Here is a 27,427-nt window from a genome sequence, read left to right as displayed (position 1 = left end):
AAGAAGGCGTGGTGACCCAAGAGCCTTTATTGCTGCCAGTATTAGAGGAACCACAAGAGCAAAGGGTGACAAGAGGAGCCCTTAAGCGTAAAGAAGAGCAACAGTCTCAAAGTAAAAGTCAGGATCCCATTATGGAAGCTGTGGGAGGAGCTAGACGGAAGATACCGGAGGAGGAGCTTCGTTGTCTGCTTCAAAGCTTCAGGAGGCCAGTAATGGCAAATAGAATCTTGTCATGGAATGTTAATGGCTTGAATTCAGCTCAGAAAAGAAGGAAAATATTTCACTACTTGAAACAATTTACATTCCATTCCATTCATATTATTCTATTTCTTATTCTATTCCTATTCCCATTCCATTCCATTCATATTATTCTATTTCTTATTCTATTCCTATTCCAATTCCATTCCATTCCATTTCATTCCATTCTATTCTATTCCATTCCATTCTTTCTATTCTATTTCTTATTCTTTATCTTATTCTATTCCTATTCCCATTCCATTCCATTCCCTTCATTCTATTCTATTTCTTATTCTATTTCTTATTCTATTCCTATTCCAATTCCATTCCATTCCATTCCATTCCATTCTATTCTATTCCATTCCATTCTTTCTATTCTATTTCTTATTCTTTATCTTATTCTATTCCTATTCCCATTCCATTCCATTCCCTTCATTCTATTCTATTTCTTATTCTATTTCTTATTCTATTCCTATTCCAATTCCATTCCATTCCATTCCATTCATTCTATTCTATTTCTTTTTCTTTATCTTGTTCTATTCCTATTCCAATTCCATTCCATTCCATTCATCCTATTCTATTTCTTATTCTATTCCTATTCCATGTCGTCATTTGGCTGAAAAGGTGAGAATCCGGGCCTTGGTTTTCAAGCCCTCCCTCATCTTTATCACCCCCACAATCTTATTTACATCGAAAGGGGATTGCATTTTTGCTCAGAGCGGAAGGGCATTCTGTCTCCTGGGCACAGACACTGGCTGGCCAATTTCTTTGTGATGGCTTCTGGCCTGCTGCTGCTGCTGCGCAGCCCCTCCTCCTCCTCCTCCTCCTCCTCCTCCTCCTCCAAGCCCCGCAGAGACCCAGCCTGGGAAAGCAAAGCTGGAAAGCAGCAGTAGCACTAGCCGATTTCCATAGCTACGCAGGAGGCAGCAAGGGGACCTGCCTTTCACAGGACGGAGGGAGGGAGCTTCACAGCTGCCCCCCTTTGCCAAGCAAGGCAACTGTTGTTCGTGGCCGCTCGGACAACAACAACAACAACACCACCGCTTCGCCTCCAGCAGAAGATGCTGCACAGGCATCTCCACGGCAGGTTCCAGGACCAGGGATGAGCTGAGAAGCAGGGTGGGAGCCCCCCTCCCTTCTCCACAACAGCATCTTCCCTGGCTGGGCTCCTCTCCTGGCCTCCCCCACGCTCATGGCCAAGAGCTGACGGGAAGAAGAGAGCAGGTCCCGGAATTTCCTTCCGCTGCCAGACACCATGATCCGCAAGAAAGCCTCGGTTCTGAGTCCGCCCGATGCCAGCCTCCTGATCAGCGGTGCCAAGGGCTCCTCCGGGGGCCACTTCGGCGATGCCGGGGCCATCCGGAACGGGGCCTCCACCGGAAGCTTCGTAAGTACATGGGTAGAGCGAATTTAGATATATTGTTGTGATCCAATGTTTAAAAAAAATGATCTGGCTGTGGGATCTGGCCGGGATGGAGTACGCGGGCGAAAGCACTCTGCGCACGCTCGGTGTTCAAACTCTAGTACCTACGGGAGAACAGGGGCCGATTCCATCCCCCAGCAGCGCCTTAAAGCTTTATAAGCTGGCAATCTGTCGTCATGCAAATAAAATAAAAAAAACCAGAAAGTTAAGATGGCAAGAGTTGTAAGGTTCCATCAGGGCAGGAAGCCGGCTGTTTCCATATAGGACTCCAATGAATTCGGGACCCTGACATTATCGAGGTGTCGGCCTGCGTGGATTTCACGTCGAGGAAAAGGGAGAGCACGAGTAACCGCATCCACATTCTGCGATGCCAAACCACGCTCTGCGATGTGTGGCACAACCGGTCACTGCAAAACGGGACCCTCTGTGCCCCTGGGGCAGCACTAAGCAAGCAGTGGGGGACCCACACACCGGATTTTTGGTCCAAGTTGCTAAAATCTCTTTAAAACTCCAGCCTCTAATAGAGGGCAGCGTTATCGTCCAATGTCTCCCGCTCAGCGGTCATGTTTTCCTGACCCACAGCCTCAGCTGGCTCCAGAGGCTTCCCAGCATCCTTTTCGCTGTCTAGATCTGTATGGTCTCACTCTTGACCTTCTTCTTGGTAGGATGTGGAAGAGGATGATACGGTCTACATTTACAGCAGAGACGGATATGGTTCTTCCAACAGTCCCAGAGGAAATTACTTCAGGGATGGGAAAACGAAGATCGGTGAGCAATGCTTTCCTCTGCCCTATTTTTTGGTGGCATAAGTGGGTAGCTCAGGGAGGGATCTTGGATGCCGTCTCACACAGCATAAGATTCCAGCAGGTTGGTTTTAACGTGCAGGTTGGTTTTGGTTCGGTTTGGTTCGGTTCATCCGGATGATTTAGCCAAAGCAGTATCCTAAATGAAACGGGATTCCTCCCCAAGAGCTCTTTCCCAATGGGGACGTGGTGGCTCAGTGACTAAGACACTGAGCTTGTCGATCGAAAGGTCGGCAGTTCGGCGATTCGAATCCCTAGCGCCACGTAACGGGGTGAGCTCCCGTGACTTGTCCCAGCTTCTGCCAACCTAGCAGTTCGAAAGCACATAAAAAAAAATGCAAGTAGAAAAAATAGGGACCACCTTTGGTGGGAAGGGAACAGCGTTCCGTGCACCTTTGGCGTTGAGTCATGCCGGCCACATGACCACGGAGATGTTTTCGGATAGCGCTGGCTTTTCGGCTTTGAAACGGAGATGAGCACCGCCCCCTAGAGTCGGGAACGACTAGCACAGATGTGCGAGGGGAACCTTTACCTTTATATATCAGTACTCTTAAGGGCAAGGCAGCTTCTACTTCTAAGGGGAAAATCAACGGCATGAAAATTCAGAACACTTGCAATTTGTTTTACAATAATAAGGTAGCCTACTATGTCTGAAAGCCTTTGGACAAAAGGTTCAAAAATGCCCCTTTGCTTGGCTTGCAGACTTCGTGCTGGTTTGGGAGGAGAAAGCCCCTCCCTCAAAGAAAAAACGTAGCAAACATCTGCACCGTCAGGGCGAGGCGGCGGCGGGCTCAAGAGCTGGCTGGGACCAACGCTATGGGCGGCACGAGAGATGGAGGCGGAAATTCCTCAAAAGTTTGAGGAACGCCGGCCTCTTGATAGAGAAGGTGAAGACAGGGAGGGGAGGGCAGCACCTCTGAACTTGGAAGCCCCCCCCCCACCTGCCATGGGTGGCAGTAATACAGAGTAATACAGAGAGTGCTATGTTGGCATCAGAGACTGTCTAGGCTCAGTTGGCATTGGCGGAAATAACGTCCCAGTCTGACCATTTCTTTGCGCTGAAATGGGATTGGCCCAAGTATTTGGCAGAGGGCAGAGCTCCTCCATCGTCACCACTCAGAAAATTGTGGGGTTTTCATTGGGGTTCCTGGAGTTCTTGCTCCTTCTCTTCTCGACATCCTTCACCCCTACTAACCCAAATGGGTTGCTTTTACAGGAGGAGACCCAGAGCGAACACAAGAGCATCCACTACCTGAAGCTGAGCACCCCCTGGGAGGTGCTGGTGTATTACGCCGAGGAGCTCTGCATGCGAGCGCCTCTCCAAGTAAGCCCTTGGCTAATTTTGTGTGTGTGTGTGTGTGTGTGTGTGTGTGTGTGTGTGTGTGTTTCAAAGTGTGTTACAGGAGCTTCACTTCCTCCCTGTCCCGCCACCTGGGTCCCCTGAGCGCAGGAGTGAGATTGAAAAAATTTAGCAATGGGTTCTCTGCCCGGTTGCTAGGTGGGCGTGGCCATGGGAGCGTGGCCTAGCCAGCTTCCTGCACCACAGTGGGGGGTGGGGGATGTTTTTGCCCTCCCCAGGCTCTGGAGGTTTTCCTCAAACCTCCGGGAGGGCAAAAATGGCCTCCCCCAGGCTCTGGAGGCCCTCCGGAGGCCAGAACAAGGCCCATTTCCGGACTTCTAGTAGGCCTGTTTTTTGCCCTCCCAGAGCATCCCCGCGGGCCCTGCACTTACCTGGCATCCAAAACTGGTCGCATGGAGACTCCGGGGAGGGGACGGGTGGGCGGGGTCAGCCAGTCCTTGCAACTACTACAAACCAGATTAAAATTAACATCCGGTTCGCCTGAACCGGCTGAATCCCACCCCTACCTCTTTCCTTCCCAGGCTCACCCCAATCCAGACAGAAATAGTTCCGACCACCTGCTTCGGAAGTTGCACATCCCCAACATCATGGATCAGAGGGTGCCTAACAAGCCTGTGGACTACTACACCTGTGCCTTCCGCAAGTCCAAGCTCGACAGGTAAGCGGGGGGGTACAAGGGCACCGGCGCTCAGTTGGAGCATCGGCCTGGGCGAAGGGTTCTGGCTCCAGGTTGGCAGCAGGAGCAAAAGAGAGAATGCCTTGGTGCCTGTAGTCCGGGGTGTGTCAAACTCACAGCGTCATGTGACGTATGGGGACTTTTTCCCCCTTCAATAAACCAAGCGTGGAGGTAGCCAGCGCATGACATGACTGGCCCATCAGCCGGAAGATTGACAGCCCTGCTGTAGACAATCTCCTGGGAAGAGAGCTCCTACTTTCCTAGGATTTTCCTCCACCTGACGGGAGGTGGGATGGATTGCTGGACCAGAGGCGCAGGTTCAGTCAAGGACTGCGCCCCACAAAGCCCGGTTCAGCTTTGAAGAACGTTTCACGTGGGGTTTGGGCTTGAAATCTGTTTGCTCTCTTTTCCAGGTTCCTGGGCAGCGATTTGCACGACTCCTACTTCACCAATACGCAAAGGCATCGAATCGTAAGCCCTCTTAAAGGAAAAAGCCCCAGCCCGGTTGCAGGGCTGGAGCAGATGAGGCCAATTCAGAGGGAATCCCTTTCTCTGCTATTTTGGCCGTGGGCTCACTTTCGTGAGGGGGTGGGGGGGGTGGCCAAACATTGCCACTGCCACTCCGCTTTCCTTTATTTATTTATTTTTGAATTTGTATTTTATTTTATTTTGATTCAAACATCGTCTTCCATTAAACCAGGGGTCTGCAACCTTAAACACTCAAAAGAGCCATTTGGATCCGTTTCCCGCAGAAAAGAAAACACCGGGAGCCACAAAATCCCTTCCCGTGCCTGACTATTTCTTGAGCGGCCACAAAACTAGCATATGTAGTTGAATTAAACCTTCTGTTTTCTTCTGAAACTTTTCTTTGCTTGGATTTGTCCATGGTCGGCCTACCAGGAGTTGAAAAGCTCAATAAATCACATGCCAGCGGGTGTCGCACATTGGCGATTGTGACGCATATTTTGAGTGATAGGGAGCCACAGCAGAGAGGCTCCAGAGCCACATGCGGCTCCAGAGCCGTAGGTTGCTGACCCCTGCATTTAACAGTGTCGTCTGGGTACAAATATTTTGTGCAAATATTTTATACAACAACAATTACGATTTGCAGTCATGTTTATTATTTTATCTGTTCTTAACTTAATTCTAATATTAATATATACCATACCTAATACTATAACAGTCCACTTCTTAGTTAACTTTATTAAAACATTTTCTCTGTTTCACTCCTCTGCTTTTTTCCACTTTTCATATATATTTTCTAACCATTGATAAAACGATTCCCATATGTTATAGTAATCAAATTGTTCCTTCTCTTTAATTTCAAGTGTTAACCTATTCATTTCCGCACATTCTAATATTTTCCTAATCATCCATAGGGATCTTTTCATTTTTCCAATTTTGTGCAAATACAATCCTAGCTGCAGTTATTACGTGAATTATCAAATATACATTTTCTTCACTGTAAGTTTCTGGTAAAATCCCCAACAAAAATAATTCAGATTTCAGATCAATATGCTGTTGTATCCCCACTTCCAACCATGAACATATTTTCATCCAATATTTTTTTACTTTTGCGCATGTCTATCATTTCTTTTCTTTTGTTGGCAGTTCTTGTTCTGGTTTTCTGTGTCCCGATGCATGACCCCGTTAATACCACCTGCAGGTGTATGAAATCTTGGCACGGACGATTTACGGGAAACGGAAGCACGCGGAAATAGGCATCGACCGTCTGCTGAACGAAGGGGTCTATTCTGCCGCTTTCCCGCTGCACGAGGTAAGCGTGTCACGGAGGCTTCCCAACCAGAGGTAGGATTCACCTACCTTCCCATGTGAGCATGTGTGCTTGCACGCTTCTCATGCACGCACCATCTCTGTGCATGCACACGGCCTTCTGCGCATGCACAGTAGTTGCGCATTCCGCCCAGGCGGGTAGCGAGCCGCTACCGGTTTGTGTGATCTGGAGAACCGGCTGAATTCCACCATTGTTCCCAATGGAGAGTGGAGCGTCAACGCAGAGAGGTTGTGGCCGGAAAGATTCGGTCCATCTCAGCTCAGAGGTCCTGTCTCTTCAGCCCCAGTGTGGTCGTCGGTCAAGGAAGGGCTCCCCTGTCGTCTTCCTAGCTTTTCTCTTTCGTGGTGCTCAAAGGAAAGCCGATAGCAGACATTTTTGAGCATCCCAAAGCAGTCATTCGCTAACTTTCCTGTAATATCCTTTGAATTTGGTTTTTTTGGTTTTTTAGGGGTAAGCTGTTTGGGTATTGTTCTTCTTACTGGGTTCCGTATTCCAGATCTAGCATTAAAAGCCTTTGAGGATTGGATGATGGGTATCTCCTCTCTCTCTCTCTCTCTCTCTCTCTCTCTCTCTCTCTCTCTCTCTCTCTCTCTCTCTCTCTCTCTCGCTCTGTCTCTCTGTCTCTGTCTCTCTCTGCCTCTCTCTCTCTGTCTCGCTCTGTCTCTCTCTCTCTCTGTCTCTCTCTGTCTCTCTCTCTCTCTCTCTCTGTGTGTATTTCTCTAGGGCCCCTATGAGCTGCCAGACTACGAAGTGCTGAATGAAGAACTGAACCCCCGGCAGATCCTGTACCGTTTTTGGGCCCGCTGGGCCTGCTGGTACAAGTATCAGCCCCTTGACCACATCCGGGAATACTTTGGAGAGAAGGTGGCCATCTACTTCGCCTGGCTGGGTGAGACACTGTTGTGGCTGGCCAGCAGCCAGCAGAGCTGGCAGCAGATTCAGACAGTGAGGAGGTTGGGGAGGAACATGGGCCAATCCTGGAGTCTGGGGAAGCTCTGCATCGGAGGCAGAGATGGAGCCAGGGCTGTCTGACAGTTGTCAGCTGCCTTCGGAATCAGACATCAGTGGGGCAGAAGAACAGCTGGAGCCTGTTCCCAGTGTGCACATGTGCAGAGCTGCCAGGAGAAGGGAACAGCTAAGGAACAAGGGTCAACTCAGGAGTAAAGCCACAGGCGGACAGTGAATGGCCCCTCCCGCAGGGAATAAAAGAGGAGCAAAAGGGGAGTGGAGTTTGCAGGAGAAAATTAGTTTACTTAATTGGTTCGTGACTCGCAGAGACTCCCTTGCCAAGTTTTGAAGATATTGGCCTGGCAGCTCTCCAAACCAGATAAGGTCTGTGACTGTAAATTCTCCCTTGAAAGACTTCGCTGGATGTGAATGAGAGGAATTCACAGTAACTTAATAAAAAGGGTTTTTTGTTGGGACAAGGAGTCTGCTTCATGCTCTTGGGAAGTCTAGGTCAGAACAGACACATCCATAGGACTGGGGGATGGGTGGGCCGGGGTTGTTGCTTCCTTTGCCCAACATAACCCCCTCCCCTTCCTCCTCCTCTTCCAGAGCATAAAACATGGATCAGGCTTTGAGCAAACTCAAAGACCGCAGAGTATCTTGCACAGACCCTTAGCAAGGTCACATGTATTGGCACAACTTGCATTCCGTCGACCCGTGGTTCGTCGTATCCTTTCTTTAATCCATATGCAGATCACATTGCGGTATCGGGCAATCTCCGCTCATATTTAAACGGTGGCTTAATCTACTGTGAGACCCCTGAAGCGGTTGCATGCAAAAGCACATTAAACATACGTGCGAACCGAAGCGGCAAGCTTGTTGTGATCTCACAAAGTCTGAGCCTGGTCTGAACAACGCCGTCCCTGCACTACACGATTTAGCATCTCTTGACAGATTACCTTCTCGAGGTGGGGTGGGTGGGGGGAAAGGGTAAGGGGCTCTTCCTGACCCCATTCTCTTCTTTGCAGGCTTCTACACAGCCTGGCTGATCCCAGCCGCCGCCATTGGCAGCTTTGTGTTCCTCGCCGGTCTCTTCACCATGGAGATGAATGTGCCGGCGTAAGTGTGGAAGGACGCTGGTGGGAAGATGGGGGGGGGGGAGAGACATGACTGCCTGGAGTGGACATCCAAGAGTTTCTCCTGCGAGTTGTTTACTTCCTTTCCCAAAACGGGCATTTATTTACCGAATTTACAGAGCACAGTTTTGTTTTACAGAAAGTTTTGATGAGGGTCCTCCTAAGGGAAATAGGCTCCTTCCCTCAAGCCGGCCTTACGCCTGGCATAGTCCTTTCATGCCCAGGAGCAGTGCTGAAATTCATTTTTTTTTACTACCAGTTCTGTGGGCGTGGCTTAGTGGGTGTAGCTTGGTGCCGTGGCGTGGCGTGGCGTGGCTTGGTGGGCATGGCAGGGGAAGGATACTGCAAAATCTCCTTTCCTACCCACTCCAGGTGAAGGATACTCCAAAATCCCCATTCCCACCCCACTCCAGGGACCGGATACTGCAAAATCCCCATTCCCTCCCCACTTGAGGGGAAGGATACTGCAAAATCCCCATTTCCTCCCCACTCCAGGGGAAGGATACTGCAAAATCCCCATTCCCACCCCACTCCTGGGGGAAGGATATTGCAAAATCTCCATTCTCACCCCACACTGCTACCAGCCAGAGATGGTATCTACTGGTTCTCCGAACTGCTCAGACTTTCCGCTTGCAAAATCCCCATTCCCACTCCACTCTGGGGCCAGCCAGAGGGGATATTTGCCAGTTCTCCAAACTGCTCAAAATTTCCACTACCAGTTCGTCAGAACCTGCTGGATTTCACCCCTGCCGAGGAGGCATCTCCGCCTCAGGTGGCAGTGGAATGGCACCCTTAGAAGAGAGATCTCAGCCCAATGCAAAAGCTCTCCCTACTCCTTGGCCCCATCTACTGTCACACAGCCTCCAGGTTGAAGGTCTACCTCGGAACACCAGGGTTAATAGGGGCTGTTAAGATCCTCCTGAAGGTCTCCTTGGCAGCAGAATACCTTTAAGCTGAGGGGAGGCAAGGCTCTGGCACTCCGCAAAAGCCGTTTCCTCCAAAGGCTTTGCCAACCGTCCCAACTCAGTGGTCTAGCAAGGATGGCCATTTGTTTTTGCCAAGAGTATACTTTCCCTCCTCCTCCCCCGCACCCCTGCCATTGCTAATGTCAGGCTGTCAGCTCATGAAGTGTTGTGTCTGCGCCCCCCCGAGCCAGCCCCCCTGCCAGAAAGTGACTTGGAAAGTGAGGGGGAAAAGCTGTCAGGACTTACCCCGGGAGCACCGGCTTCCCTAGCTCAGCCACAGGAGCCAGAGGCAGGCCAGGTGGAGGAGATAACAAGGCCTCCATCCCCTGACTCTTTCCCCCCCCCAGGCCACACCTCCAGACCCAGCTGATGGCAATCAGGCCTGCCTGGACCCTAGGTTTCGTAGGCAGGAGAGGCGGGAACAACAGGAGCAGGGGTGGGGCAGGCCTAGGAAGTGCTGAGTCATGGAGCCACACCCCACAGGATATAAAAGCAGCGAGAGCTGCTGTGCCTCTTTGTAGCAGGCAAATCAACTGCTTAACTAAGAGCTGAAGTACTGTTTGTTCCTGGGTGACTCATCGGCCTTAAGGGAGATAACAGAGACATTTGGCGGACGCTCGCTAGTTTGCTGCCAGAGCTGATAGTGCTGGCTAATTAAGCCATCGCTCGGACGGAGGAGAGGGGGGACAGAACATGAAGCTTGGATAGGCAGGCATGACACCTCTTCTCTTTTCCACCTTTTTTCCAGGAAAGAGATCTGCAACAGTGGGGGGGAATTCCTCATGTGCCCTCTGTGCGATACTTGTGGCAACTGGAACATCTCTGAGATCTGCCCCATGGCAAAGGCAAGGAGGCTTCCCTCACCTTCCGGGGGGGGGCGGTCGCGGGCAGTGCATAGCAATAGCACTTAGACTTATATACCGCTTCACAGTGCTTTTACAGCCCTCTCTAAGCGGTTTACAGAGTCAGCCTCTGGCCCCCAACAATCCCGGTCCTCGTTTTACTGTCCCAGGAAGGATGGAAGTCTAAGTCAACCTTGAGCCTGGTGAGATTTGAACTGCCAAATTGCAGGCAGCTGGCAATCAGCAGAAGTAGCCTGCAGTACTGCACTCGAACCACTGTGCCACTGTGGCGCATAGTTGAAGGGGAACAGGGCTTCCTTATTTATTTATTTATTATTTATTTTATTTGTTCAAACTTTTATACCACCCTATCTCCCTAGGGACTCAGGGCGGTTTACAGCCATATAAAAATATAAATATATACAAAATAAAACAGTAAATTAAAAAACTTATTACACAAGGCCGAATATTAAAATAGGAATATAAACAATAAAACCCCATTAAAACCAAATTTAAAATTTAAACCTTTAAAAATTTAAAAAATTCTAGTCCAGTCCCGCGCAAATAAATAGATGTGTCTTAAGCTCGCGGCGGAAGGTTCCTTGTTGCCTCAACAATTAGGGGGGGGAGATTTTCCTTAAGGAGAGCAAGGGAGAAGATCTGAGATCCACTGGCTTCCAAGATGGACACACATTCGCTGTTTTGATCCCACCTCAGTGGGAGAGGAGGAGGGTACAGGCGGTCTAGTTCCTCCATGTGTAAAATAGAATAGAATAGAATAGAATTTTATTGGCCAAGTGTGATTGGACACACAAGGAATTTGTCTTGGTGCATATGCTCTCAGTGTACATAAAAGAAAAGATACGTTCATCAAGGTACAACATTTACAACACAATTGATGATCAATATATCAATATAAATCATAAGGATTGCCAGCAACAAGTTATAGTCATACAGTCATAAGTGGAAAGAGATTGGTGATGGGAACTATGAAACGATTAATAGTAGTGCAGATTCAGTAAATAGTCTGACAGTGTTGAGGGAATTACTTGTTTAGCAGAGTGATGGCCTTCGGGAAAAAACTGTTCTTGTGTCTAGTTGTTCTGGTGTGCAGTGCTCTATAGCGTCGTTTTGAGGGTAGGAGTTGAAACAGTTTATGTCCAGGATGCGAGGGATCTGCAAATATTTTTACGGCTCTCTTCTTGATTCGTGCAGTATACAGGTCCTCAATGGAAGGCAGGTTGGTAGCAATTATTTTTTCTGCAGTTCTAATTATCCTCTGAAGTCTGTGTTTTTCTTGTTGGGTTGCAGAACCGAACCAGACAGTTATAGAGGTGCAAATGACAGACTCAATAATTCCTCTGTAGAACTGGATCAGCAGCTCCTTGGGCAGTTTGAGCTTACTGAGTTGGCGCAGAAAGAACATTCTTTGTTGTCCTTTTTTAATGATGTTTTTGATGTTAGCTGTCCATTTGAGATCTTGCGATATGATAGAACCCAGAAATTTGAAGGTTTCTACTGTTGATACTGTGTTGTCAAGTATTGTGAGAGGTGGAAGTATGCAAATGGGAACAATTGTCCGACTACATCATCAGCTTACTTATAGTTTTTTTCATTCCCCATATATTTTGCTCAATATCCCAAAGGACAACAGCTCTTATCCTAGGGAACCACTGGAACAAGAGGGCAAACCCAATATCCAAAGTCCCAAGACCGGAATTATTTGCTCTTATTTTCTGACTTTGGAATTAGGAGCTTTTCGGTGAATCCTGGGATTGTGGTGAAAAAGCAGGATAGATCCCTCTTAGGCCGGATTTGCTCGTCCCTCACAGAATGGAAACGAGGGGAAGTAGCCACTTGCAAATCGAATCCTCTAGTCTGTTGTGGTCCACTGGTGGCCTGTGGAGCTGGCAGCAGAGTTGGACAGTGAGGAGGTTGTGGAGGAACATGGGCCAGTCCTGGAGTCTGGGGAAGGCTCAGATGAGGGCTCTGCTTCGGAGGCAGAGATGAAGCCAGGGCCATCTGGGAGTTATGTGCTGCCTCCGGAGCCTCCAGAGTCGGACATCAGCAAGGCAGAGGATCAGGGGGAGCCTGTTCCCAGTGCACACATGTGCAGAGATGCCAGAAGGCAAAAACAGTTAAGACAAAAGGGGCGACTCAGGAGAAAGGCTTGGAGATAATTGGCCCCTCCCATAAGGCATAAAGGAGGAGCAAAGGCATGTGAGCCTTTGTAGGAAGCAACTTTGTTTGTGCTGGTCGGTTTAAATTCTGCAGCTCCGTTTTGACTCTGTGCACCCTGCGGCCTTGCAAAGCTAATTGCCAATCAGGTCTTTGGCAGCATATCAAGGGAGATAAAAGTGGGTGCCTATCAGCCTTATCCCGAAGGACTGTGGCAGCCTTCTGTCGGACTCTTTACAAACTATTTGTGACTCATCACAGGCTGGGAATGAACATAACTCACAGCCGTTGAAATAAACAGAGGGTTTTGGGGGCTAAGCATGTGTTTTTACTGTGTCAGGAAGCCTAGGTGAGAACATAGCCTGGGAGAGTTTTCCCAATTCTTGTTTCTCCATCTCTTCAGATTGGTTACCTGTTTGACCATCCGGGGACGGTTTTCTTCAGCATCTTCATGTCCTTCTGGGCTGTGACGTTTCTGGAGTACTGGAAACGGAGAAACGCCACTCTGGCTCACCACTGGGACTGCATGGACTTCCAAGAGGAAGAGGCAAGGGCTCTCTATTCCCACTTTTTCCCGCTGCTCTGCCCAAGCAAGCCAGCCAGTTTTTTTTGTTTTTGTTTTTTAATTTGAATTTATATCCCGCCCTTCTCCGAAGACTCAGGGCGGCTTACATTGTGTAAGGCAATAGTCTCATCCTATTTGTATATTTATATACAAAGTCAACTTATTGCCCCCCCAACAATCTGGATCATTTACCTACCTTATAAAGGATGTAAGGCTGAGTCAACCTTGGGCCTGGTGGGACTCGAGCCTGCAGTAATTGTAATTGCAGTTAGCTGTGTGTTAATAACAGGCTGCATTAGCCTGGTGAGCCCCTTCCCAGCCCCTTCCCAGCCGTCATTCCTTCCCTTCTCCTGCTATGCAGGAGAAGCCTTCGCAGAACCCGGATGGAAACCACTTGGAGCCATCACACTGAACATACACGGGCCCACAAATTAATATTACGAAAATTCCAATTAAGTTTCGCCTTTTATCTTTGGATGGCCAGCAGGCATTTCCCAGAGCAGTTAAGAGGTCGATTCAACCCAATGAAACTGTAATTCTGCCCAACTGAACACTGCCTCACTGAAAGGCATCAAATTCTGTTATTGATAACTCCGGTACAAGAGCAGAAGAATAGAATAGAATAGAATAGAATAGAATAGAATAGAATAGAATAGAATAGAATTTATTGGCCAAGTGTGATTGGACACACAAGGAATTGAACACACAAGGGATTGGACACACAAGGAATTGATCACAAATCAGCAAATCATAATAAGACCAGTTGAAAGACACCGCCTCATTAGGGGTGGGATTCAGCCAGTTTGGATCGGTTCGGGTGAACCGGTAGCTCTGACGATCAGCTGAGAGCAAACTCGTTCGCTCCGATGATCAGTTGGGCCCGCCCGCCTGTCCCTATGCTATACCAACCTATATTTCCTTTGCTTGAAACCCAGCTGATAGGCGCGGCAGAGATTTCACCTCTGAAATCTTGCCAAGAAAACTGCGGGCAACTTTCCAGGCCAGGAGTCAGCCCCGAGTAGACAAAAACAAAACAACTAAACCTTCCGTTGTGTTTACACAAAGGTTACTCCCTTGTACATTCCCACCCTGATTTTTTCTCTCTCTCTCTCTCTCTCTCTCTCTCACCTGCTCCTAGGAACGTCCTCGCCCAGAGTTTGCTGCTATGGCCCCTTGCCTGGAACAGAACCCAATCACGGGACTGAAGGAGCCCCATTTCCCCAAGCACGACCGACTGTCACGAATCCTGACTGGATCCATGGCTATTGTCATCATGGTGAGGGCATGGGGTGGGCTGCTATGGGTTCGCCCATAGAACCCGTAGCTAACGTTATGGCTGGTTCAGAGAACCAAATCCCACCCCTGGCTGGCCCCGCCCACCCCATCCCACCCACCCTGCCCCTCCCAGGAGTCTCCACACGGCTCGTTTTGGATGCGAGGTAAGTGCAGGGCCTGCATGGAGGCTCGGGCAGAGGGAAAAACAGGCCTCCCAGAAGTTCCAGAACACTGGAAACAGGCCCCATTTCTGGCCTCCGGTGGGCCTCCAGAGCCCAGGGGAGGCAGTTTTCACCCTCCCAAAGGCTCAAGGAAAGCCTCCAGAGCCTGAGGAAGGCAAAAATGCCCCCCTTGCCGTAGTGCAGGAGGCAGACTAGGCCATGGCCACGCCCACCCAGCAACCAGGCGGAGAATCTGTGGCTGAGATTTTAGAAGCCGAACCCCTGGGCGAGGGACTATTGCCATCAAGGTGTGGGGAGAAGGGAGTGTGATCCCTGCCCCAAGTCCCTGATGCTCCTCTCGTGTCTTGGTTCCTCCTCTCCCTCCATAGCTCTGTGTTGTGATGATCTTTTTGGTGTCGGTGATCATGTACCGTGGGATTGTCAGCACCGCAATGTACCACACCGGGAACCGAGTTCTGATGACGCAGGTGAGGGCAGCTCGGACTCCTCCTCCCTCACAGATTCCTTTGTGCCTCCCCAGAGATATTCCATCTCATCCTGTTGTGTCTGCGCCCCCCGAGCCGGCCCTCCTGCCAGAAAGTGACTTGGAACCGGGCCTGCTGCCAGAAAGTGACTTGGAAAGTGAGGGGGAAGGGCCGTCAGGACTTACCTCGGGAGCACCGGCTTCTCTGGCTCAGCTCCAGGAGCCAGAAGCAGGTCAGGTGGAGGAGATAACGAGGCCTCCGTCCCCTGACTCTTCCCCCTCCCAGGCCACGCCTGCAGACCCAGCTAATGGCAATCAGGCTTGGTTGGACCCTAGGTTTCGTAGGCAGGAGAGGTGGGAACAACAGAAGCAAGGGTGGGGCAGGCCTAGGAAGTGCTGAGTCATGGAGCCACACCCCACAGGATATAAAAGGCAGCGAGAGCTGCTGTGTCTCTTTGTAACAGGCAAATCCACTGATTGACTAAGAGCTGAAGTTTGTTCCTGGGTGACTCACCAACATCGTGGAAGATAACGAAGGCTCTTGGCAGACGCTGGCTATTTTGCTGCCAGAGCTGATAGTGCCAGCTAATTAAGCCATCACTTGGATGGAGGAGAGGGAGGACAGAACACATCCTTTCTCCAAATTTAGGGTTTCACAAGAGATTTACAGAATTATGGGCAGTTCCTCTTTTTGTTTGTACAAGCGGGGAAAAAGGCATCCCTGAAGGCAGAACTTGATTTTAAATTATCCACAGACCAGTTTGCTAACACTCTTAATACAAAGCCGATAAGACAACAATAGCAGTCATATAAAGAGAGGCGTTTAACCTGCTTTACGGCCTTCTGGTGGGTGGCCATAAGTTATGGTAATCTGAAATTACTTTCTGTGTAAATATTATCTTGAAAGCCCCTGGGCTCTGTGTGCTGTAAGGTCAGCTATTTGATTTATGCACCTTTATTGCTCTCTAGAATTTCTAAATAGGTTCGAATCCCTAGTACCGCGTAACAGGGTGAGCTCCCATGACTTGCCAACCTAGCAGTTCGAAAGCATGTAAAAAATGCAAGTAGAAAAAATAGCGACCACCTTTGGTGGGAAGGGAACAGTGTTCTGTGCACCTTTGGCGTTGAGTCATGCCGGCCACATGACCACGGAGACGTCTTCGGACAGTGCTGGCTCTCCAGCTTTGAAACGGAGATGAGCACCGCCCCCTAGAGTCGGGAACGACTAGCACAGATGTGCTTTAGAATTTCTTGCTGGGGTACCCTGAAAGTTCAGGAAAGTTCAGAGCAAAATGAGCTCCCCTCTCGGAGGAGAGGTGTTGAAGGGAGAGAAATCGGGGTGAAACGGAGCCTCTTTCCCTCTCTTCCTGCAGGCAGGTAACATTGCGAATATCAGCAGCTCCATGGTGAACTTGGTGCTCATCCTTCTTATGAGCCAAGTCTACACCTCCTTGGCCGATAAACTTACCAGATGGGGTAAGTGGAAGTTCTGTGGAAATGGTGGGAGGTGGGTTTCAACTGGTTCTGACCAGTTCTGGAGAACCGGTAGTGGAAATTTTGAGTAGTTCAGAGATCTATTCACTGCCTCCCGAGTCCCAGCTGATTGGGAGGAAATGGGGATTTTGCAGTAACCTTCCCCTGCCATGCCGACCAAGCCACACCCACCAAGCTATGCCACTCCCACCAAGCCATGCCACTCCCACCAAGCCATGCCACACCCACCAAGCCATGCCACTCCCACCAAGCCATGCCACACCCACCAAGCCATGCCACACCCACCAAGCCATGCCACTCCCACTCCCACCAAGCCATGCCACACCCACCAAGCCACGCCCACAGAACCGGTAGTAAAAAAGTTTGAATCCCACCACTGCAGTCAGTTAGCCCAGGATGTTATGCTTTTATGAAACTCAAAAACCATCTTTCACATCATTTGGGAAATTGTGGGGTGGAAAAAAACCCACATTTCACAGAATTGGAACTTTTATCGTTGATTGTCGGGTTTTCCTCTTGCTGCAAAAGGAACCTTGTCAGAACTCCAATATCTACTGACCCCGACTGTCTTCTTCATCCACCTCTCTTGCTTCCCCGCCTTCCCCCCACCCACTTTGCAGAAATGCACCGGACTCAAACGCAGCACGAGGATGCCTTCACCTTCAAAGTTTTCATTTTCCAGTTTGTGAACTTCTATTCGTCTCCTTTCTACGTGGCTTTCTTCAAAGGCAGGTAGGGGAATGCGGTGAAAAGGTTTCCGCTCGGAGGCAGGAATGGAAGGAGGTCCTTGCGCAATCTGGCCCGTCTCACAAATCTAGACCAGGGGTCAGCAACCTGCGGCTCTGGAGCCGCATGTGGCTCTTTCATCCCTTGGCTGCGGCTCCCTGTCACTCAAAATATGTGTCACAATGCCAACGTGTGATATCCGCCAGCAGGTGATTTATTGAGCTTTTCAACCCCTGGTAGGCCAACCATGGATAAATGCAAGAAAAGAAAAGTTTCAGAAGAAAACAGAACTACATATGCTAGTTTTACTTTATAATAATAATAATAATAATTAATAATAATAATAATAATATCAGAGTTGGAAGGGACCTTGGAGGTCTTCTAGTCCAACCCCCTGCCCAGGCAGGAAACCCTGTACCATTTCAGACAAATGGCTATCCAACATTTTCTTCAAAATTTCCAGTGTTGGATCATTTACAACTTCTGCAGGCAAGTCGTTCCACTGATTAATTGTTCTAACTGTCAGGAAATTTCTCCTTAGTTCTAAGTTGCTTCTCTCCTTGATTAGTTTCCACCCGTTGCTTCTTGTCCTGCCCTCAGGTGCTTTGGAGAGTAGTTTGACTCCCTCTTCTTTGGGGCAGCCCCTGAGATATTGGAACTCTGCTATCATGTCTCCCCTAGTCCTTCTTTTCATTAAACTAGACATACCAAGTTCCTGCAACCATTCTTCATATGTTTTAGCCTCCAGTCCCCTAATCATCTTTGTTGTTCTTCTCTGCACTCTTTCTAGAGTCTCAACATCCTTTTATTTATTTATTTATCACAATAGTATATATAAGCATAAGCATGAAATAACTATACTATATATAAGCATATATATAATCATAAGTATGTAATAACTATATGAAATTGTATACAATCAAAGGGAACATTAGGACAGGAACGATAGGCACTTTGGTGCTCTTATGCACGCCCCTTATAGACCTCTTAGGAATGGGGTGAGGTCAATAGTAGATAGTTTTTGGTTACAGCTTTGGGGATTTTGGGAAGAGACCACAGAGTCAGGTAGTGCATTCCAGGCATTAACAGCTCTGTTACTGAAGTCATATTTTCTGCAATCAAGATTGGAGCGGTTCACATTAAGCTTAAATCTATTGTGTGCTCGTGTATTGTTGCGATTGAAGCTGAAGTAGTCTTCATCAGGAAGGACGTTGTAACAGATGATTCTATGAATTAAGCTCAGGTCATGTCGAAGGCGGCGGAGTTCTAAATTTTGTAAACCCAGAATTTTTGTGTTTTGTGGCCGCTCAAGAAATCATCAGGCACGGGAAGGGTTTTGTGGCTCCTGGTGTTTTCTTTTCTGTGGGAAACGGGTCCAAAAGGCTCTTTGAGTGTTTAAGGTTGCAGACCCTTGATCTAGGGAGATGCCAAACCAGATTTGAGGAGCCTCTGAGTTGAGCTGAGGCTTCCCTGTCTTTTCAACCTGCCCTCTCAAGTCTTCCTCCAACCTTATTCGCTAAATCTGACTCTCTCTCCCTGTCAAAAGTCTGTGCTGGCTCAGAGTTGGGTTCATAACGCAAACACACAGGCAAGAATTGGGCTGCCTGTCCACAGGGCTGGGCCTGCCCATCCTCGGATGACTTTCCGTTCTTTTCAATCCCTTCCATTTTTCCCAGCAGGTTTGTGGGCTACCCTGGTCAATATGGACAGCTCCTGGGCATGAGGAACGAAGATGTAAGTCCCATGCAGCAGCGAGTCCTTGTGCACGCTGGCATTTCTGGGCACTGACAACAGCCTCTTCTCAAAAGGATTGGGCAGAGGCTGCATTCCACGCCATACGTATCTGCATGTTCATTCGCTGCGCCGTCACTGCTGAGCAAATGGGTTCGGTTGGGGAATGCAATATTGCAGAGAGAACTTTGCTATGCCTATTTAACCAAGGCCACGCAGAATAACAACAGAATAGAGTAGAGTAGAGTAGAGTAGAGTGGAGTGGAGTAGAGTATAACAGAGTAGAGTAGAGTAGAACAGAGTAGAATAGACTAGTGTAGAGAAGAATAGAATAGAATAGAGTAGACTAGAACAGAGTAGAGTAAACAGAGTAGAGTAAACAGAGTAGAGTAGTAGAACAGAGTTGAGTAGAGTAGAACAGAGTGGAGTAGAGTAGAACAGAGTGGAGTAGAGTAGAACAGAGTAGAATAGACTAGTGTAGAGAAGAATAGAATAGAATAGAGTAGACTAGAACAGAGTAGAGTAAACAGAGTAGAGTAAACAGAGTAGAGTAGTAGAACAGAGTTGAGTAGAGTATAACAGAGTAGAGTAGAGTAGAACAGAGTAGAATAGACTAGTGTAGAGAAGAATAGAATAGAATAGAGTAGACTAGAACAGAGTAGAGTAAACAGAGTAGAGTAAACAGAGTAGAGTAGTAGAACAGAGTTGAGTAGAGTAGAACAGAGTGGAGTAGAGTAGAACAGAGTGGAGTAGAGTAGAACAGAGTAGAATAGACTAGTGTAGAGAAGAATAGAATAGAATAGAGTAGACTAGAACAGAGTAGAGTAAACAGAGTAGAGTAAACAGAGTAGAGTAGTAGAACAGAGTTGAGTAGAGTAGAACAGAGTGGAGTAGAGTAGAACAGAGTGGAGTAGAGTAGAACAGAGTAGAATAGAGTAGTGTAGAGAAGAATAGAATAGAATAGAGTAGAGTAGAGTAGACTAGAACAGAGTAGAGTAAACAGAGTAGAGTAGTACAACAGAGTTGAATAGAGTAGAACAGAGTGGAGTAGAGTAGAACAGAGTAGAATAGAATAGAGTAGAGTAGAGTAGAATAGAGCAAAGTAGAACGGTAGAGTAGAGTAAAGTAAAGTAGAATAGAATAGAATAGAATAGAATAGAATAGAATAGAATAGAATAGAATAGAATAGAATAGAATTAGAATAGAGGAGAACAGAGTAGAGTGGAGTGGAGTAGAGTAGAGTAGAGTAGAGTAGAGTAGAGTAGAATAGAATAGAATAAAATAGAATAGAATAGAATAGAATAGAATAGAATAGAATAGAATAGAATAGAATAATAGGAATAAGAACAGAATAGAGTAGAGTAGAGTAGAATAGAATAGAATAGAATAGAATAGAATAGAATAGAATAGAATAGAATAGAATAGAATAATAGGAATAAGAATAGAATAAGAGAGAATAGAATTGAATAAGAGAGAATAGAATAGAATAGAAAGGAATGGGATGGGATGGAATGGAATGGAATGGAGCGGAGCGGAGCGGAGCAGAGCAGAGTAGAACAGAATAGAGTAGAACAGAGCAGAATAGAGCAGATTAACACAGATGGAAGGGACCTTGGTGGTCTTCTAGTCCAACCCCCTGCTCAGGCAGGAAACCCTTTAGCATTTCAGACAAATGGTTATCCAACTTCTTCTTAAAAACTTCCGGTGTTGGACCATTTACAACAGTACAGTGAGCAGCAAGTGTCTTTTTAAGATTCGTGTCTTATTGTTCGTCGTGGGCCAAAGTGGGACAGCTTGTAAACCAGCACCTGGAGTTTTCTAGGCCGCCTTGAGGCTCTAGTAACGGTTGTCCTCGATGTAGAGAGATGACGTGTGTCCCCCACTCTCACCCTGCAGTGCGGTCCTGGCGGATGTCTCATTGAATTGGCCCAGCAGCTGTTCATCATCATGGTTGGGAAACAGATAGCCAGCAACGTCCAGGAATTCTTTGTTCCGTGAGTTGCTTTCTTGGGAAAAAAGGGGCTGAGGAAAAACAGGGCGGTTTGGTGAAAGGAGTGTGTTAAGGGTAATCTGGGTTCAGAACCAAGGTTGTGGTCTGTTGAGCAGAGTACCCTACGCATGAAAACGACTGAGACTGGTTGTATACAATAACAGTCACTTGCAGACAAACTGGGGTTTGATATTCCTTTACTTTTAGGGAAAAGGCAAAGTCATAGTCCAAAAACAATTCCAGGTCATACACATAGAAAGTCAGTCAGTCAGGGATGTTACAAATATCAAGTCTTCTTACCAACGTAGACTTGCACAACAAACAAGGTCTTCTTTCAGTTCGGCAAAACACAGTTCAATTCACAACAGTGAGTATCTTGAGGAATCAGTAACTAGCCACGATCAAGCAACGATCATAAAGCTCAAATATACAGTTGCAGCACGTCATCAGGTTACAATGCTGTAGCGTCCCTGTAGATTCCCCACAAGCCATAATTTAGGAGTCCTTTTATACGTTGGCTACAGAGCTCAACCAATCAGGAAGCTTGCAATGATGCAGCACAGCCTTAAAGCAATATCATGCCTTTCTACAAACATACATAGTTAGTTTATATATTGCCTGGCCAACCAGTTAGGCAAATAACAATTTCCTGACAGAGGGCCAGTAATTGAGGGGCATTTCCCGACTTGAGGGGGACAGCCAGTTCGATGCGTCCCGTTTCTTTTTTCCCTGCAGAAAGCTGAAGGCTTGGCACCAGAAAAGGAAGCTGGCCAAGGTGCGAGGAGGGCAGATCTGCCAGGAGCCCAAGCGGTGGGAGGAAGACTATGAACTAATTCAATGCGAAGGCCTCTTCGAGGAGTACCTGGAGATGGGTGAGCAGGAAGGGAGAACGGGATTCAGCTTCTTTGGGAGCAAAAAGGAGTTTGGGGGTCTAGATTCAGATTGGTCCAGTGAGACTTGGAGATCCTTTCTACAAATGGCTGTCCAAAGATCGACAGCTACACTGATTCAGTGGTGGGCAGCAGACTTATCCGCCGTCCCAACTTCCAAAAAATAACTTTTCAGCAAAGCGACTCCAAATGATATTGGAAGCTCTCATTTTCGTTAGACGTAAGATGTTTAGGATAAGTGAATTCCTCCAGTTCTCCTTTACCCTGAAAGTTTGGTCATCCAAACAGCCTTTGATTTTTCCACTAGAACAGGGATTGGCAACCTGGGGCTCTGGAGCCGCATGTGGCTCTTTCATCCCTCTGCTGCGGCTCCCTGTCGCTGGTCGGCGCCACAATTTTGAGAGGAGCTTCCAGGTGGGGGTGGGGGAAGCATGGCGTGCCAGGAGGAGACTCTATGGCAAGGGGCGGGTTTTCCAGTCGGCTCCACAATTGATAGGGCTTTTGGTTAGGACAGGTAGAGGAAAAAGGACGCCGCGCTAGGAGGAGACTCTATGGTGGGAGAACCGGACTTCCGGTCGGCTCCAGATATTGAACGGGGAGCATCCAGTTAGGACCTTTGTGACTCTGAGGGTTTAAGGCTGCCGAGCGTTGCACCAGAATGACACGCAGAGCAGTGGTGGGATTCAAAAAAATTTTCTACCGGTTCTGTGGGCGTGCCTTGGTGGGCGTGGCATGGCTTGGTGGGCGTGGCAGGGGAAGGATACTGTAAAATCTCCATTCCCACCCCACTCCAGGGGGAGGTTACTGCAAAATCCCCATTTCCTCCCGATCAGCTGGGACTCGGGAGGCAGAGAATAGATAGGGGCGGGGCCAGCCAGAGGTGGTATTTACCGGTTCTCCGAATTACTCAAAATTTCCGCTACCGGTTCTCCAGAACTGGTCAGAACCTGCTGAAACCCACCTCTGATGCAGAGGTAAGGAAGGGCCACCCAAAGGAACATCTTGTCAGTCTTAAGAGTCACAAGCCTTGCTCCTCCAGTCACTCCGAGGATTGTTTAGGATTCTGTAAAACAGTGACACCGAACGTGGGCTCTTCTTTCGTAGTGCTCCAGTTTGGCTTCATCACCATTTTTGTGGCTGCTTTCCCATTGGCCCCTCTCTTCGCCCTGCTCAACAACTGGGTCGAAATCCGTCTGGATGCCCAGAAATTTGTCTGCGAGTACCGCCGACCGGTGGCTGAGCGAGCGCAGGACATCAGCGTTTGGTTCTTCCTCCTTGAGGTCTTGGCCCAAATCTCCGTCGTTGTCAATGTGAGTGTGGAAGAAGCGGCGGAGATCATGAAGCCGTTCCCCACTGACTGGTGGCTTCCAAGATCCCTTTCCCAGGGGAATGTGGAGATCTGCACCTTCTCTGGAGCTACGAGTTAAACAGCAGAAAACCTCCCCCCCCCCCCCCCGCCTCCGATGACGGTCACTCTTGCTCTGTTTGCCCCCAGGCCTTTCTCATCGCCTTCACCTCGGACTTCCTGCCACGGCTCCTCTACCAATATGAGTATGACAGCCACCTCCACGGCTACGTGAACTTCACCCTGGCTTACTCCCCACCCGCTTACGTGCTTAGCAACCATACCATGTGCAGGTGAGCGGAGGGTCTCCATCGCCAGCAGTCACGGTTTGGCCTCCCCCAATCCCACTCCTTGATGCTGATCTGCCATGGCCCGTTCACAGGTACAAAGCCTTCCGCGATGCTCATGGAAACTACACCCTCTTTTACTGGAAACTTCTGGCCATTCGCCTGGGCTTCATCATCGCCTTTGAGGTGAGTCCCCGGCAGTTTTATGAACAGAGTTTGCGTAGAGAATTGTGACCATGTTTCCCCGAAAATTAGACCTATCCCCAAAAATAAGCCCTAGCATGTCTTCTGTGCGTGCACCCAATATAAGCCCTTCCCCCAAAATAAGCCCTACTTATGCGCCTGTGCAGTCACCCGGCCGTACATTCTGTCTGGTTGTTCGCGGTGCCGCTGACACAAGAGGAGGGGAGGGGATGGAGCTGCTCCACATGCATACCGGCTTACTTCAGGGCCCCCACAGCAGGCCATCCATGCCCCAACAACTGCCTCGCCTCGCCTACTTATCTTTCCTGTCGAAATTTCATTTCTGAAAGAGAGAGAGTGTGGTATTGGCTTACCTGGTGTTCAATAAGGTGCTGATAATAAGCCACGGTGGCGCAGTGGTTAGTACTGCAGGCTACTTCTGCTGACTGCCGGCTGACTGCAATTTGGCGGTTCGAATCTCACCAGGTTCAAGGTTGACTCAGCCTTCTATCCTTCCGAGGTGGGTAAAATGAGGACTCAAATTGTCAGGGCCAAGAGGCTGACTCTGTAAACTGCTTAGAGAGGGCTGTAAAGCACTGTGAAGCGGTATATAAGTCTAAGGGCTATTGCTAGCTTCCTTCCGTCCTTCCTTCCTTCTTTCCTTCCCTCCCTCTCAGTGGTTAGAATGCAGTATTTCCTTCCTTCCTTCCTTCCTTCCTTCCTTCCTTCCTTCCTTCCTTCCTTCCTTCCTTCCTTCCTTCCTTCCCTCCCTCCCTCCCTCCCAGTGGTTAGAATGCAGTATTTCCTTCCTTCCTTCCTTCCTTCCTTCCTTCCTTCCTTCCTTCCTTCCTTCCCTCCCTCCCTCCCTCCCAGTGGTTAGAATGCGGTATTGCAGGCTAACTCTGCCCACTGCAAGGAGTTCAATCCTGACTTGACTCAAGGTTGACTCAGCCTTCCATCCTTCCGAGGTGGGTAAAATGAGGACCCAGATTGTTGGGGGCAAGAGGCTGACTCTGTAAACCGCTTAGAGAGGGCTGTAAAGCACTGTGAAGCGGTATATAAGTCTAAGGGCTATTGCTAGCTTCCTTCTGTCCTTCCTTCCTTCCTTCTTACCTTCCCTCCCTCCCAGTGGTTAGAATGCAGTATTTCCTTCCTTCCTTCCTTCCTTCCTTCCTTCCTTCCTTCCTTCCTTCCTTCCTTCCTTCCTTCCTTCCTTCCCTCCCTCCCTCCCTCCCTCCCAGTGGTTAGAATGCAGTATTTCCTTCCTTCCTTCCTTCCTCCCTCCCTCCTCCCTCCCTCCTTCCTTCCCTCCCTCCCTCCCAGTGGTTAGAATGCGGTATTGCAGGCTAACTCTGCCCACTGCAAGGAGTTCAATCCTGACTTGATTCAAGGTTGACTCAGCCTTCCATCCTTCGAGGTGGATCAAATGAGGACCCAGATTGTTGGGGGGCAAGAGGCTGACTCTGTAAACCGCTTAGAGAGGGCTGTAAAAGCACTGTAAAGCAGTCTATAAGTCCAAGTGCTATTGCTATTGCTATAATTCTGGGATGGGCGGCTCCCCTGGGCCCTCCGCCATCCCCCCTCCCTCCTTCTCTTTCCAGCATGTCGTCTTTTTCTGCTTGCGCCTGATTGATTGGCTGGTGCCAGACATCCCCGAATCCCTGGAAGTCAAGATCAAGAGGGAGCGTTACCTAGCCAAGCAGGCGCTGGCTGACAACCAGGAAGCGCTGTTGACGACGGTGAGTGACGACTCTTCTCCCACCCCAGGTCAGTCCACGAGAGCGGCACAAAGCACGTGTGTCTCCGTGTGTGTGTGTGTCTGTGTGTATTGCTCCGGTGCCAAGAGATGAGTTCAGAAGAGGGAGAGGGATGGACCCTTCCCCCAGAAACCAGCGCCACTCGGGCGTCCACGTTTAACGAGAGGCTGCGCGTCGCACTCTGGGCAAATTCAGATTTCCAGCCGAGAAACTCGGGCAGAATTTTAGCCTCCCTTCTCCCCCCGCCACCCCAATATCTCGGAATCTGGGCCTCTCTCTTCCCCGCTAGCTGCCAGTTGAACTACGGTAGTGTGCTGGTGTTCTGTTTCCCTCCCCCAATACTCCCAACAAAGAGTCAGTCAAAGGCCTTCTCTTCTACTTTATTAACATAGATAAATGTCCTGGCCACGTCTACCCACGGGCTTGCCAAGTTTCTGGAGATAACGGGGAAATTATAGATAAGGCCAGAATTACTCACGAATATATTCTTCCCTCCATTGATACAGTTTGCCTGCGCAAATTCATTGCTTTGTCCAAGACAAAAAACCAGGAAGTCCCACCTCCTATTTATACTTTCTGCAGATGTCACTGCATGACCATCATTCCTTGGCTTTATCTCAACGCTGCTTCTGCTGCGCGCGCCGGTCACGTCTGCGCAGTCTTGCATCACTCCAAAACTGTTCTTGGGGCGTTGCCAAATCAGAAGAAGGCCCGAGAGAATCAGGCCTTGCCGGCCCCTCCTCCTCCCTTTGAGTGGGTGCCAGGGAGGGAGAGGGCCCAAGAGAAGCAGGGCTTGCCAGGTCTTCTCCCTCACTTTCTGAATCATCCGAGTCCAGGAGTCCGGGTCTAGGAACCTGGGTCACAACAGGTGGTGTGATCGCCCTCTTTGTCGTGGTGCAGTCCGTAGTGTGACGCTTGTGCCGTCTGTTGTGTTTTCCGTACAGCAAGATTGTCAGAGGGTGGCCCCGCGGTGAGGTCTTCTCGGCCGCAAGGGTGACTCGGCTCCAGAATCGCAGGCATGGTGGGGTGGGGGTGAGGGTGTCTTTCTTTCCACGGGCGGTACTGAATTAAGCTTTGCTGGTTGGGGAATTCTGGGAGTTGAAGTCCTCCAGGCTTAAAGTTGCCAAGGTTGGAGACCCCTGGGGAATTCTGGGAGTTGAAGTCCGCCAGACTTAAAGGTGCCAAGGTTGGAGACCCCTGGGGAATTCTGGGAATTGAAGTCCTCCAGGCTTAAAGTTGCCAAGGTTGGAGACCCCTGGGGAATTCTGGGAGTTGAAATCCGCCGGGCTTAAAGGTGCCAAGGTTGGAGACCCCTGGGGAATTCTGGGAGTTGAAGTCCGCCAGGCTTAAAGTTGCCAAGGTTGGAGACCCCTGGGGAATTCTGGGAGTTGAAGTCCGCCAGGCTTAAAGTTGCCAAGGTTGGAGACCCCTGGGGAATTCTGGGAGTTGAAGTCCGCCAGGCTTAAAGTTGCCAAGGTTGGAGACTCCTGGTCTAGAAAACAGAAAAGTAAACAAGTTCAGAGGCCACACAGAGAAAGCTTCCTTCTGCGGCTGACCTGACCCAGCCCCCGATCACTTTCACGACTTATTGGGTTAAATAAACCACTTCTCCCCTTAAATATTCAACTAAAATGGCTGCTTTCCCTAGGAGCTTGCCCTTTCAATTCCTTGAATTGCAAGGCTCTCTGCAGAGAGATCTTGAGATCTTGGAAAAACCGGAGCGAGTTTTTGCTCTCTTAACTCTAAGTACGCTCTTCTGTTTTATTTCTACTTCTTTCTGTGCAGCAAGCAGCTTTTTATCCAGCAGTGTGAATTAGCAATACACAAGTGAGGTCGAAGCATGCGCACCAGGGGCATCCCCCGTCGATTTTTGATCAGGAAGCATCTCCTCTCGACAGCATGGACAATGCCAGCGGGGCACGAGGGAAGCCCTTCCCTGCGGCAGTCTTTGGAAGACCCAGAAGATTGGACTTTTTTCTGTCTTACCCTGAGATTCTTTCTCTCTCTCTCCCTCTCTCCATTTCTCTCTTCATTTCTTTGTTTCCTGCTCCCATTCCTTCCTTCACCACCCTTTCCCTCTCTCCCTCTCTCTCCACTCCTTCCCTCTCTCTCCATTTCTCTCTCTCTCTCCCCCATACTCCTTCTCTCTCCACTTTCCCTCTCTTTCCCTCTCCCT

The 27,427-nt window shown here is 48.9% G+C and overlaps 1 protein-coding gene across 3 annotated transcripts; it reads left to right on the top strand.

The window, feature by feature from the left end:
• Positions 1-760: 760 nt before the first annotated feature.
• Positions 761-27,427, top strand: LOC131187162 (anoctamin-7-like). Of its 3 annotated transcripts, none has more exons than XM_058161384.1 (23): positions 761-1,624; positions 2,326-2,428; positions 3,166-3,350; positions 3,680-3,787; positions 4,345-4,481; positions 4,913-4,970; positions 6,166-6,276; positions 7,018-7,183; positions 8,271-8,361; positions 10,092-10,188; positions 12,767-12,910; positions 14,067-14,204; positions 14,754-14,852; positions 16,222-16,324; positions 16,963-17,074; positions 18,748-18,802; positions 20,696-20,793; positions 21,525-21,661; positions 22,784-22,989; positions 23,175-23,317; positions 23,407-23,497; positions 25,096-25,261; positions 27,037-27,427. In XM_058161384.1, the coding sequence occupies exons 1-23, from the start codon at positions 1,493-1,495 to the stop codon at positions 27,066-27,068; spliced, it is 2,712 nt and encodes a 903-aa protein (XP_058017367.1). In that variant the 5' UTR covers positions 761-1,492; the 3' UTR covers positions 27,069-27,427. The 3 variants fall into 3 exon arrangements, with proteins under 3 accessions (XP_058017367.1, XP_058017368.1, XP_058017365.1); XM_058161385.1 differs by having other exon boundaries at positions 18,745-18,802; positions 25,096-25,233; XM_058161382.1 differs by having other exon boundaries at positions 18,745-18,802.

This window comes from Ahaetulla prasina, chromosome 18 (genome assembly GCF_028640845.1).
Source record: "Ahaetulla prasina isolate Xishuangbanna chromosome 18, ASM2864084v1, whole genome shotgun sequence".
Lineage (NCBI taxonomy): Eukaryota > Metazoa > Chordata > Lepidosauria > Squamata > Colubridae > Ahaetulla > Ahaetulla prasina.
Note: the sequence above shows the minus strand (reverse complement) of the source record. Positions and strands in the feature narration are given on the sequence as shown.

Excerpts from the sequence above, each read along its gene's own strand:
- LOC131187162 (XM_058161382.1), top strand. The coding sequence starts at position 1,493 with ATGATCCGCAAGAAAGCCTCGGTTCTGAGTCCGCCCGATGCCAGCCTC. Across the intron at positions 6,277-7,017 it reads CCGCTTTCCCGCTGCACGAG|GGCCCCTATGAGCTGCCAGA; the intron begins GTAAGCGTGTCA and ends GTATTTCTCTAG. Across the intron at positions 16,325-16,962 it reads CGATAAACTTACCAGATGGG|AAATGCACCGGACTCAAACG; the intron begins GTAAGTGGAAGT and ends CCCACTTTGCAG.